This window comes from Nycticebus coucang, chromosome 20 (genome assembly GCF_027406575.1).
Source record: "Nycticebus coucang isolate mNycCou1 chromosome 20, mNycCou1.pri, whole genome shotgun sequence".
In the NCBI taxonomy this organism is placed as follows: domain Eukaryota; kingdom Metazoa; phylum Chordata; class Mammalia; order Primates; family Lorisidae; genus Nycticebus; species Nycticebus coucang.
This window is the reverse complement of record NC_069799.1, coordinates 43,252,950-43,267,244: the sequence shown is the minus strand read 5'-3', so window position 1 is coordinate 43,267,244 and position 14,295 is coordinate 43,252,950. Positions and strand designations below refer to the sequence as shown.

General features: G+C 35.7%; 1 protein-coding gene across 1 annotated transcript in view; it reads left to right on the top strand.

The window, feature by feature from the left end:
• Positions 1–14,295, top strand: part of LOC128572618 (coiled-coil domain-containing protein 7-like) — a 117,681-nt gene that overhangs the window by 55,473 nt on the left and 47,913 nt on the right. The window contains exon 7 of the mRNA XM_053572588.1: positions 6,564–6,671. Within this exon, the coding sequence (XP_053428563.1) occupies positions 6,564–6,671 (108 nt within the window). The remainder of the gene's footprint in view (positions 1–6,563; positions 6,672–14,295) is intronic.

Here is a 14,295-nt window from a genome sequence, read left to right as displayed (position 1 = left end):
TAGAGTTTTCCTCAACCTGTCCTGTCCTCCCTCTTATCTTCCTCTGTAACTCTTCTTTCCAACCCTTACTGTTTCTTCAGCAGGTCAGGCACAGACCCAGCATCCCCTTGTACCAGTCTTTCAAACCCTGGCCATACTAACTAATCAGTCTAATTGCTGGTTATGTCAACACCTAGAACATGCAAAAGAATCTGAATTACTTTTGTTTCTGCTAATGTGAGTGGTGGAACCAGTCCAGAAAGTGGATGAAGGACAAGATGTGACATCCACAACCAGAGAAGAAACATCAAGCTGCTTCTCCTGTTGGTGAGTCAACTGGACAGAAAAAAACCTCTGTGGAAGCTCAAAAATTTTCTTTTGCTCAGTTAACATCACTGGAAAGGAATCCCACTTCCCTGCATTGAAATTGGGGATGATCCTGGGTTTTTTTTCTGCGTTACATTCTAGGGTATTTTGCAATCAAACCCTGTGGTTTGAGTCCATAGATGGCATTCATGCACTCTTAGATGTTACTGACGCTAATTCTCATGATGTCCATGTTTGTCAAATCACAAGTCAGGCCTGTGCAACTTGGAGTAGTTTATTTGTTCCACTTGTTAAATTATCAGACACTAAAGATTATATGTGAACCAAATAAAAGTCTGGACTGATTTGGTTAAGTGAAAAAAACCAAACCCTGTAACTGCCAGAACTGGACCAAAAGCCTTTTATATAGAACATTTTGCAACCTGTTCTGTTTCTACAGGCTGGCCAGAACATACATCCAAAAACTGGAAGTGTTTAAGTGCCAGGGAGGAAGAAGAGGCACATAAACTCCAGACTGGAGAGTCAGAGGTTCTGAGCTGACTCTGTTTGTAAATTACACTGGTCTTTTTTATCTTGTACACTGATAACGCATACAAGTGGAATTTCCACCTATTTGGTCAGGAAGTACTTGGTTATCTGATACTCTCTATCTTCAGATATTTCACTTTGTTAGCCAAATTAAAAACTTAGGCTTTTTCATTCATAATGTGGTATTAAGCAAATATACTACACAGGATATCATAAAAACCCATTTGTATATCACAATTCTAAATTCTTTTTGGTGCTCAGGACTCTGCCTGGTATTTGAAACTCATGAGATTGAAAAAGCAGTTTTGAATCTATGGGACTAGAACAAGAGTTCGATATCACTGTGTAAGCACTAGAGCACTTCAGTTAGAAGTCAACAGACTAGGCTCTGTTGTATTTGAAAACTGCTGCCTCCTGGATGTCCTGGCAGCCCAAACAGGGAGAAACTTCCATGATTATTGTTGGAAATGCTTGCTACTCAGGGCAAGTAGAGGCTTTGATCTACACTTCTTTTTTTTTTTTTTTGTAGAGACAGAGTTTCACTTTATTGCCCTCGGTAGAGTGCCGTGGCGTCACACAGCTCACAGCAACCTCCAACTCCTGGGCTTAGGCGATTCTCCTGCCTCAGCCTCCCGAGTAGCTGGGACTACAGGCGCCCGCCACAACGCCCGGCTTTTTTTTTGTTGGAGTTTGGCCGGGGCTGGGTTTGAACCCGCCACCCTCGGCATATGGGGCCAGCGCCCTGCTCACTGAGCCACAGGCGCCGCCCTGATCTACACTTCTTAAAAGACAAGATAAATATTCTCTGTCAGATTAATGAAGACCTATTTCCAAGAATGGGAGACTGGTTTAATCGGGTATGGGAAAATGTGCTTAGATCTTTTCTTTTCTACTTATTAACTCGTATTTAATCTATGTTCTTGTCTCCCTTTTCAGATCTCTTATTACTTGATTACTAATTTCATCTTTCTTCACAGCTACTGACTCAGCTTTTAATATGTGTAACTTCTTAGGAAGTTTAAAGGAAGAATAAAGAAGCTCAGGAAATTTTACCCCAAAATATAACTTCTTGGTATAAAGAGTATTTTGAATTAAAGGCTCTTAGAGATTAACAGGCCCTTGAAAGAGGCTTTTCATCTATTTGCGTAAACCAGACTGACCTGATCAAAAGATCAAAGGGGGCAAATGACTTCCCTTCCTTTCCCTGTTACCTAAGAATATTGCAGAGTGCAACTAGATCTGGTCTAAAGTATTTAAAACGTAATACCTGACTCTCGGCTTAATTTACAAGTCAATCTTCCTCCTCATCCATTCATCCTCCCTAGAAACCCTGTACAGGCCCTAAATAGATTACCTATATAGATTACTTATAATTTTCCCTCCTTCCCTCTAAAGTCATGTATACAAATATCTGAACTTCATAGAGATATTGAGTAATCATGCTATGACTATGTACATGATAAGTAAACCTTTCTCTATTAAAAAGGTGAAAAATGAATGAATAATAAATATAAATATTTTTAAAATAATTTATAAACTATATGATAATCACAAAAATTCACAACAGTAAATGATCTACAAAAGTGCTTAGTAAACACACCATATTTCTTACTGTTTGTTTTAGAACTTCTTGGTGAGAAGAGGTGCTCCTTAGAATTTTTGCTTTATAAACATTTGCTCCTTGATTTAACAGCATTATGACCATTACTGATTCACCAAAAATTAGATAATTATCTTAACCTATTTTTATTAATCTTTACTAAATTTATGGGTATAGCTCACATTTATTTCGAATAGTAAAATGTTTAAATAGTAAAATGTTTGAAGCCTTTATTTAGAAGTTTGATGACACTTCTGTTACCAGAAACAGGCCACAGAAACCTAACTGTTGTTTATATCAATCAGCCTAATGGTAGAATCAGTCTCATTAAATGTCATTTTGCTTAAAGTTGCAGTTTCCAAGAACCTACTGATGACCTTAAGTGAAGACTTACTATAGCAGCGGTTCTCAACCTGTGGGTCGCGACCCACCGGAACTGTATTAAAGGCCTGTGGCATTAGGAGGGTTGAGAACCACTGTACTGTAGTCTTTTTACTTTGAGTAGAAGTGGTATTAGTTCTTCTTTAAATGTTCTGTAGAATTTGGAAATTAAACCATTAGGTCTATGGCTTGTCTTTGATGAAATAATTTTGATTACTCTTTCAATCTCATTACTCATCATTGGTCTCTCTAGCTTTTCTATTTCTTTATGAGCTGATTTCTGGTAAATTGTAAACGGGATTGACTTTATCTCTGTCTTGTACGTTTTCCAATTGGTGGTGTGTATTATTCATATGAGTTTCTTATGACTCTCTGTATTACTGTTGTGTCAGCTATAATGTCTCCTTTTCATCTCTTATTTTATTCATGTGCATTATCTCTCCTTTTTTCTTAGTATAGCTGAAGCATTGTTGATATTTTTACCTTTTAAAAAACAAGCCCTTTTTAAAAATTTTATTTATTTCTGCCGTGATCTTTATGTCTTCCTTTCTATTTATTTTAGGTTTAGATTTGTTTTGATTTTCTAGTTCCTTGAGGTATAATGTTAGGTTGTTTATTTGAGGTCTTTAACTTTTTTGATGTTGTTATTTATTACAATAAACTTTCTTCTTAAAACTGGGATTGTATGTTGGTATATTGTTGATTCTTTTAAATTTTGTGCATAGATGATTGTGGCATCAGTGAACAAAGACAATTTTACTCCCTCCTTCCCAATCTTCATACTTTATTTCCTATTCTTCTTTTATTGTGTCAGCTAAACTTCTAGTTCAATTTTGAAAAGGAGTGAAGACAGGGGACATAATTGGCTTGTTTGTGATTTTAGTGGGAAACTTATAGTTTCCACCATTAAGTATGATATTAGCTGTAGATATTTTGTGGATCTTCTTTATCACAGTGAGGACCTTCCCTTTTTTTATTAGCTTACTGAGGCTTCTTGCTATGAATTGCTATTGGATAATGTGAAATTATTTTTCTGTATCTATTACTATGATCATGTAATTTTTCTTCTTTAGCCTGTTGATGCAATGTATTATATTAGTAGATTTTCAAATGCTAAACCAGGCTTGCACAATCTAAGATAAATATCATTTGGTCATGGTGTGAAATTATTTTTATACATTGGTGAACTCAATTTGCTATTATTTTATTAAGGAGCTTTGCATCTATGTTAATGAGAGGCATCGCTTTGTGCCTTTCTTATAATATCTTCGTCTAGTTTTGTTATTAGGGTGATAATTACCTCTTTCTTTGGCTCTTGACAAAAAAAAAAAATCGCAGTTGACTTAACCTTCACTGTCAAAAGAGTTGGTGTTTCCTATTTTGGGTGCTATTGCCAAATGTCCTGGTACTTAGAGTTGGGATGCACAACTTCAGCCACTGACTTATCAATGCAGTAGTCTGTATATTGCAGTCGTCCATTAGATAAAGCCCTGAGCCCCCTGGGTTTAGTTCAGTCATTTCAATAAGTATATTTCATGTTAATAGGCCTGCTTTACTAAATGCAACAGAGGTACTCTTCTGTCCCTTCCATTTATAGTTCTCTGGGAGAGTTCTATTTTTGGTTTTGGTTTTGTGTTTTCTTTTGCATTTTATATCTTGTATTGATCCCTGAGCATGTTTTGTACTTTTTTTAAAAAAGGAAAAATTATTTTGTGTATATAGAGATACTTGCATGATATACTGTAGTCAACATTCGGTTCCTCAAAAGGTCTTGTTGCTATCAGGTGTTATGCACTACATCCATCATAACTGTATTAAACACATTTCATTTGTAAATAAACGTGGGACATTTGGAAAAAAATTACTTTGTCTAGTTTTGGTATTCAATATATTCAGTGCTTCAATTTTTCTGAAAGAGATTGTAGAAATGGGCATAATTTCTTCCTCTTAAGTGTTTTTATTTTCCAGCTTTACTGAGGTATGATTGACAAATAAAATTGTATATCTTTGGAACGTACAAGGTGATGATTTGTTGTATGTATACATTGTAGAATAATTTCCATAATTAAGCTAATTAAAAATATCCTTCATTGCACCTAGTTACCATTTTTGTGTGTGTGCTAAGAATGCTTGAGAGCTACTCTGTTAGTAAACTTAAAGTTCAGAGCACATTATTGTTAACTAGGTTCCCATCCTCTTCTTTTCTTTACTCTCCCCTTTGTACCTTTGATGAATATTTCCCCTTTCACCCCACTTCCCAGATCCTGGTATTCATCATTCTATTCTCTGTTGCTATGAGGTTGACTTTTTTGGATTCTGCACATAGATGTGATAATGTAGTATTTATTTTCTTGTGTCCAGTTTATTCATTTAGCCTAACGTCCTCTGAGTTTATTTGTATTTACACAAATGGCCAATTTCCTTCATTTTACACTGCATGATATTCCATTGTGCATACGTGTGTGTTTGTGTATGTGTGTATTCTACATTTTCTTTATCCATTCACCTGTTGATAGGCATTTAGGATTTTTCATATCCTTAGTATTGCAAAATAGTACTGCAGTGAACATTGGTAATGCAGATATCTTTTCAATTGGGTAATTTTATTTCCCTTCAATATATACTCAGAACTATGATTGTTAGATTATATGTTGTTCATGTTTTAGTTTTTTGAGAAACTTACATACTATTTCCATAATGGTTATACCAGTCGAAATCACCACTGATAGTGTAACAAGACCGCACTTTTCTTCTTATCCTCATGAACACTTGTTATCCTCTGACTTTGATAAGAGCCATCCTAAGAAGTGTGAGGTGATGCCTCATTGCAATTTTGATATGAATTACCCTGATAATTAGTAATATTGAGCTATTTGAAGTCTTTTATGATTCTGTGCAAATTTTAGGATTTTTTTTATTTGTGTAAAAGTCATCACTTGGGTACTATGAATATTTTAACAATATTAATTTTTTATTTTATGAACATAGGGAATCTTGCTCTTTGTTTCTTACTCAATTTCTATCATAAATATTGTATAATTTTTAGTATATAGATCATTTACATTCTTGGTTAAATTTATTTCTTAATATTTTATTCTTATAATGCTATTGTAAATGGGATTGTTTCAAGATCATGTCACCTGCGAACAAAGGCAATTCAATGTCTTCTTTTTTTTTTTATCTAGATGCCTTCTACAACACACAAACTTCTTAAGCTTGACTTCTCTCACCTGTTAAATGAAGATAACACATATAAGTGCTTATTATAATAGATGGCATAAGAGACCTATTTTGTCAGATTTTTTTTTTTTTTGAGACAGAGTCTCAAGCTGTCACCCTGGGTGGAGTGCCATAGTGTCACAGCTCAGAGCAACCTCAAACTCTTGGGCTTAAGCGATTTTCTTGCCTCAGCTTCTCAAGTAGATGGGACCACAGGCGCCCACCACAACTTTGTTTGTTTGTTTGTTTTTTGCAGTTATCATTGTTATTTTAGCTTGCCCGGGCTGGTTTTGAACCCTCCAGCCTCAGTATATGTGGCCGGCACCCTACCCACTGAGCTATGGGCATCGCCCTATTTTGTCAGATTTTAAATTGTTTGTATTCAGGTTGAGTAATTAGTATGTAGCATATAAGGTTAAAATTAGTTTGTAAGGTAAAATGTCTCTAATTAATTTTATGTACCACAGTTTTACCTGAAACAAAATGTTAGTTTTAAATCAACTAATTTGGAAATCTTTTATTATTCCAGTTTTAAAAGAAGAAGCTTCAGAACTTCAAGATACAACAGAAAATCTTACAGATTTGAATCTATCAATTAGTGACCTAATTGTTAAATTAGATTTAAACAAAGTGGTTGGTAAGTACAGATTTGTGTTGGACACAGTAGAACACAGTCCATCAACAAAATGGCAGATTAGAAAAATCCAAGGTCTCATTCCTTGACAGAAACATTGACAAAAGTAAGCATAATCCATCAGAACCAACTTTGTCAGAGTTCTGGTAAATGCTCAAAGGTTTATAGCAACAAAGAGAATGCCCAATTAAGAATCAACTACCGTCAAAGTAGTAACAAAGCTTTTTTTAAAGTGTTGGAGTGCCCCAGCAAAAAGCAATCTGCAAAGAATGGGAGAGCTCCTGGCATCAAGTCATTTCAAGTAGAACTATCCGATTAGATATGCTAAAGGGAGTTTTCAAGTTAAAATAAAAAGGATATCTGATAGCAACTTCACCATATAAAGAAATAAAGATTTCTGGTAAAGGTAAGTATGTGGACAAATATAAAATCATTATTATTATTTTAGTTTATAACTCTAATTTTTGTATGCATGATAATCAAAAGAAAAATATGTAAAAATAATTATAAGAAAATATAAAAGAAATAATTATAAATCTATAATTATTGTGCATACAATTTATAAAGGTATGATTTTTGATGTCAGTAACATAAGGAGATAGCAGATAAACTGAATGAGTTAAAGTTTTTGGATGTAATTAAAGTTTGTATCAATTCATAGTAGATTGTTATAACTTTAAGATTTTATATGTAATACACTTACTTGGTAATCACAAAGAAGTATCTATGGTATATGTAAAGAAAAGAGAAAGGAATGAAAAACATGTTCCTACAAAAAAAAAATCAACTAAAACAAAAGAAGGCAGTATTAGTGGAAAGGAAAATATAAGATATATGAAAAACAATTATAAAATGACAGAAATAAGTTCTTTCTTATCAGTAATTACTTTAAATATAAATGGATTAAACTCTCCAAACAAAAGGCAGAAATTTGTAGAATGGATTTTTATAAAATGATCCAACAATATATTGTCCACAAAAGACTAATTTTAGATTAACAAGAATGACAAAAAATGGAATACTTTAAATTGCTAAAAATCAAAATAGAAAGTGGGGACATCATTATATGTGATGGGGACATCATCAATACTAAAAGGATAAAAAGCAAGAGAGAGCAAAATGGCTGACTAGAGGCAGCTGGAGTGTAGCTCTTCTTCAGAGAACAACCAGGATTATTCATCAAATACCCACATTTTGAATAGATCACTGGAGAAAGAAAATGCTTGAACATAACAGATGACAGGGAGACATCGAAGGTGAAGATAGAAGCTGTACTGCCTGTGTGGGGCCACTGAGATCCTTGAGTGGCCTCAGAACCCAGACCCAGGGAAGGGATAAGACCTTTGGGTCTCTGCACTCTTGCCTTGGACCTTTTCAGTTTTGCCACAGGGGAACTCCTTCACCTCCATAGGCTGACAGAGTGGTGTTGGGAGATTATGGGAGATCACACGGAGGCACTGCTTGAACTGATGTGGAGCTCCACAGGCTTCCAAATGGGCAGTGCTCTTCCCAGTGCCCTAAGCACTGCACTGAAGACACTTCTGCCCCACTGCTGGGCCAGAGAAGGAACCAAGAACCTGGGTGATCTCATGTACCCCAAGATCAAGTTTTGCCAACCAGAGCTGTAAGCCACTGTGGGATAGGGGGCATGTTTAGATCACAAGCTCCTTGCTTGCTAGCCTTCCCTGGAGCTACTCACTACCTGGCTACTTACAAAGAGCAGTGAATACATTGCCTACACAATGGTTGGAGAGTTAGCCTGAGTGTTCCACAGAACAGCCCAGGACCAGCCTGCCTCTCCCTGTCATGTTCAGAACTTGAACTCAGGGCAACTGAGGAAGGTCCATGGACTGAATCTTGTACTTCCAGGACTTAATTGTGTTGTTCAGGGGCATGGAGGGGATATTTGTGAACAGATCTCAAGCAGAAGAGGGAGCCTACCTACATGGGTAGAACTGAGACGAGAGCATGGTGTGGGTTTGTGCTGCAGCACATGTGGAGCACCCCTCCATCCCTCAGGAACAGCTAGGAAAGCCACAGTTTAGTCTTGGGTGGGAAGGCTGGAAACCTGCAGTGTCACTGATACCTTAGCACGGTACACTTTTGATTGGCCTGGTTGGTTTGGCCAGATGCCACAAGCCAGTGGGATTTCTGCAAGGCAAGGAAAGTGGGAATAGCGTGAAACCCACTCTTGCTGACTGGCCTATGAAAATCTGTACTGTTCTTCCTCCATGAACATGTTCTTTGGTGTGGTGAGGGTCCCTCTGCCACTTTTTGGAGGCTTTCTCCATTGGCCTCTAGATAGCATTTGTACCTGCCTTTGGAGAGCCTGTATATGGGCTTGCATAACCGAGCCCCACACAGCCTCACACCCCAATCCTTTTTGGCAGTGGTGGGGAACATAAAGGGTTCCCTTGGGAATTCCAGGGTACTGCCATTGCCTGGGAGATCTTTGTGCTTCTCCCAATTAATAAGGGCTAGACATAGGTCTCACAAACTCCACTGCAGCTGGCTCTTCTGCAAGCATTACCTACTGGTAGAGAGATCAACTTGTACAGCCCATTACATAATTTACTGATTCAGTTATGCAGGGCTTGGCTGACCCTGACTGAAAGTACCACCTACAGACCTGGATATTAAACTGGATGTCCCTATTTAATTCATACTATTAAAAATGCACAGCACTGGGCAAAGATTTAAGAGACCTCCACATGCACATGAATCTGCCCACATGTACAGTAACTCACTGCTATATACTACTAGCATTTGAGACAACCACCAGTAAAGCTGTCTATAACCGAAGTATTCATTTAGAACCAAGCCCCCTGAGAGTAAACACAAGCAAACCAATGCTCCCTGCCCAACATATGTTACAGTTATCCTTAAGATGTGAAAAAAATAGTTTCATGCAAAGAAAAGAAAATTGAAAAAGCAAGCAAAAGCCTTTCCAGATGAAAAGGAATCAGTGAAAGAACTCCAGCAGTAAGAAAAAACAGTGTATTGATTACAGACCACCATGATTATGTGGGTTTCATCCCAGAAATGCAAGGATGGTTCAATATATGTGAATCGACAGATGTGAATCACCACATAAACAAAAATAAAAAAGACCATATGATGCAGAAAAAGCATTCAATAAAATTCAACATTCCTTCCTGATAACAACCCTCAACAAACTAGACATAGAAAGAATACACCCCAAAATAATAAAAGCCATATCTGACAAACCCACAGCCAACATCATACTGACTAGGAAAAAGTTGAAAGAAATCCCCTAAGAACTAGAACAAGATAAAAATGCCCATTTTCACCATTTCTATTCAATATTATACGCAAGAGAAAGAAATGAGAGACAGAAAAGAGAAAGTCAAACTATCCCTGTTTGCTGACAATATGATTTTATATCTAAAAAACCCTGAAGACTCTACCAAAGGACTCCTAGAATTGATAAATGAATTAAGTAATGACTCAGATTAAAAAATCAACATACATAAATCAGTAGAATTTTTGTACTCTCGGGCTCTATACATTTACCTAGTGGAGGTATTTTATATAAATGGAACCATACAGTATTTATCTTTTGTATTTGGCTTATTTCACTTAGCAGCCTGAGCACCCCTCAGTCCACTGTATGATCTTAAAAGAAAAGATTTGAGCCCCATTCTCTGTGAAAGCCTTTGTGTGGTAGCTCAATAGACTGTATTTCTATACAGCCAAGCTGAGAATCAGATCAAGAACTCAATACTATTTACAATAGCTGTAAAAATAAGTAAATAAATACCTAGGAATATACTTAACCAAAGAGGCAAAAAACCTCTACAAGAAGCTGTATAAAACACCGATAAAAGAAATTGTAGAAGATACAATCAAATGTAAAAATATCCTATGCTCATGAATAAGAGAAATCAATGGCATTAAAAGGTCCATATTGCACAACTTAATTTATAGAGTCAACAGAATTCCCATCACAATACCAATATCATTTTTTCAAAGATTCGAAAAAATGATCCTAAATTTCATACGGAATCAAAAAGAGAGCCTGAAAAGCCAAGGCAATCTTAAACACAAAGAACAAATCAAAAACATCACTTTGACCCACAGCTGCAGAGAGAGACAATTGAACTACCACACAAAGGCTTTCACAGAGAGTGGGGCTCGAACCTTTTTTTAAAGGTCTTACAGTGGACTGAAGGGTGCTCAGGCTGGTAAGTGAAATAAGCCAAATACAAAACAGAAATACTGTATGGTTCCACTTACATAAGGTACTTAAACTAGGCAAATGTATAGATACAAAAAATATAACAGAAGTATCCATGTCGTGGGAAAGAGGGTAATAGGAAGTTGTTGCTTAATACAGGTACAGAGTTTCCGTTTGGAAAGAAGAAAACACTCTGGAGATGGATTGTGGCAATGGTTGTCAGCGATGTGATTGTGCTTAATGCAATTGAATTAATTGTACAGTTAAAAATGATTAAATGGGGCGGCGCCTGTAGCTTGAAGGAGTAGGGTGTCAGCCCCATATGCCAGAGGTAGCAGGTTCAAACCCAGCCCTGGGCAAAAACTGCAAAAAAAAAAAAAAAAAAGATTAAATGGTAAATTTCATGTTATGTATATTTTACCACAATAAAAATAAGAGTATATAATAAAAACAGAAAAATTATAAAAGAAATTCTTAAAATGTATGAAGAACTATATAGAATTCACAGACCTATGAGAATTAGACAACTGCACACTAACTTTTTACCTTTGTCAAAGATAGAAGAAAAAAGTTTATGAAGGATTTAGAAGATTCTCCAGTGTTAGATACATTCAATAAACAGATATATAAAGAATGTATAACATACAAAAAGAAGATTACCTCTGAAAACTAAAAGCAGAAAAAATAAATTTTTTTTTTTTAAATTGAGAACATAGGAAAAATGAGCTTGGAAAATGAGCTGGAAAAAAGCTGACATTTTTTAAAGAGCCACAAACAGAAGAATAAAATATTTAGCAAATGAAGTAGAAAGCATTAGTTGGGAGGATGTAGGAGGTTCACTTGAGCCCAGTAGTTTGAGACTAGCCTGGGCTACATAATGAGGTACCATCTGTATAAGAAGCAAATAACAAAATAGGAGATTATTTTATAGCACAATTAACCAAAAGAAGGCTTTCATTCAGAATATTTAAACAATTCCTAACAAACCAATAAGAAAAAATTCAAAACTCAATTTAAATATAGATAAGAATTTTAAACATTTACTTCACAAAAGAGGATACCTAAAGGACTACTAAATATCGGAAAGTGCTCAATGTTAGTAAACAGGACAATTGAAATTAAAGTGACAAGGATATTGTATTAAATGCTACATATTTTCAGTGAGTATAAATTAAAGAGAATAACAGAACCAAATTATGGTAATTTTTTTGGGCAATTGGAATTTTCATGACCTGCAGGTAGTAGTGTAAATTGATACAAGTGGATTGACATATCAGTTGGCATTCTGCTATTTATTGGGAGCCTCTAATATGATTAATAGCTGACTTGACATCAGAAGCATTGGAGGCCAGAAGGCAGTTGGGTGGCATATTCAGAGCTCTGAAAGAAAAACTGTCCGCCAGGGGTCTTGTATTCAGCAATACTATCTTTCAAAAATAAATAAATAAACTAAGATGAAATAGATTCTCAAAGAGAAACTGAAAGAATTCATTGCTGGAAGACCAACTTTATGAAAATACTGAAGAATGGTCGGCAGGAAGACAGCAAGTTACCTCAGGTGGTAATCTGAATCACACACACAAAAGGAGGATGGATAAGAATAATTAAACACTTAGAAAAGAGAGTATAAAATATGTATCTTATTTTTTCTTTTAATTTAAAAAGCAATTATGTAAATAATGTGTATGTATTTGTAATGTTGGGCCTGTCATATATAGACATGTAATGTATTTCATAGCCTCAGGGAAAAGGTGATCATTGGGTTAAGAAAATGATAAAAGATTATAATCTGTGTCTATAAGAACAAATGATAAGAGCCAAAAATTATAAATAAGAAGGATAATAAAACAAACACTGTAAATAAATATTTGTTTTTTGTTTCACTTTACTTAGAAGGCATTTAAAACTCAAAATTATTGTTAGAAAAATAATTCTAACAATAATTATACCAATGTCTTGAATATAGGTGTGAAAGGTATAACAACAGCACAAAAGGAAAGGAGGAAATAGAGCTATATAGGAGTAGCATTTCTATATCTCACTGGAATTTTAATTAGTATAAATCTAAAGTAGATTTTAAAATTGTGGTAATGGTAACAACTCTGAATACATTAAAAACAATTGAATTTGATACCCCCAGTGAATAAACTTTATGGTGTATTCTGCATGTTTTTAAAATAGCTCAGTAAACTCCAGACATAATAGGATAAAAAAGGAAATAAAACTGGGAGGATCGTGTGAAAGAGGATAATTGTATCTTACTAGATTTTGAATTTCTCCAGCAGGTATTTTTCTTTAGTAATGCTGAATCCTATCCCCTTATCAATGAGAATTGCCTCCCTGCTTATCTAAGAATCTCTGTATGCTCATTTTCAAGTGAATCAGTCCTTCTTATATATACCAGTTGGAGAAGGAACCAGATGGGTGAAAATTTGTCTCTTAATATTACCCAGTTTGGGGAGAATATTTTAGGAGGAGGACCCCCCCCACCCCCCAGGCAATTGAAGCAACACCAAAAATATATTACTGGGATCTGATCAAACTAAAAAGCTTTTGCACAGCTAAGAGCATAGTAAGTAAACCAGACAAGGATTTTGCAGGTTATGTTGCCGACAAAAGTCTGATAACTAGAATCTACAGAGAACTCAAACTAATCAATAAGAAAAGAATAAATAACCCCATTTCTATGTGGGCAAGAGACTTGAACAGAAACTTCTCAGATGAAGACAGGCGCATGGCCTACAAACACATGAAAAAAATGCTCATCCTTAATCATCAGAGAAATGCAAATCAAAACCACTTTGAGATATCATCTAACTCCAGTAAGATTAACCCACATCACAAAATCCCAAAACTACAGATGTTGGCGTGGATGCAGAGAGTAGGGAACACTCTACACTGCTGGTGGGAATGCAAGCTAATATGACCTTTTTGGAAAGAAGTTTGGAGAACACGCAAGGAACTAAAAGTAGACCTACCGTTCGATCCTGCAAATCCTCTCATGTTCTGCCCAATTTGATACATCTTTGTTCATCTTGGTAATTATGTCCCAGTGGTGGTATATTTGTGATGCCAAGGTCATAGTGTAACCTTTAACACTTATATTCATGAGTTTAGCTACTTCTCAAAACAAAGACATCCTTCTGTGATGTATAGTGTCTAGGTTGCAACAGGTTTCTAACTATCACAGCTTTCTAGGAGGTTCATAGGCTGCTCAGATGGACTCCTGGGACTTCTGCAAATTTAACTACATTCTCTTCCCAAGCTATAAACTGCATGCTAACAGGACCAAAGAAGGCATGTCATGTTATCCTTAGTCCACAAGATACTTTGTTATTATTTTCTGTTATTCATGCCTACTTGATTTACATTTAAATAACATTAAAAGAACATTAAAATACTCCTGCATGAGTCCAAAATGTCTGCTCC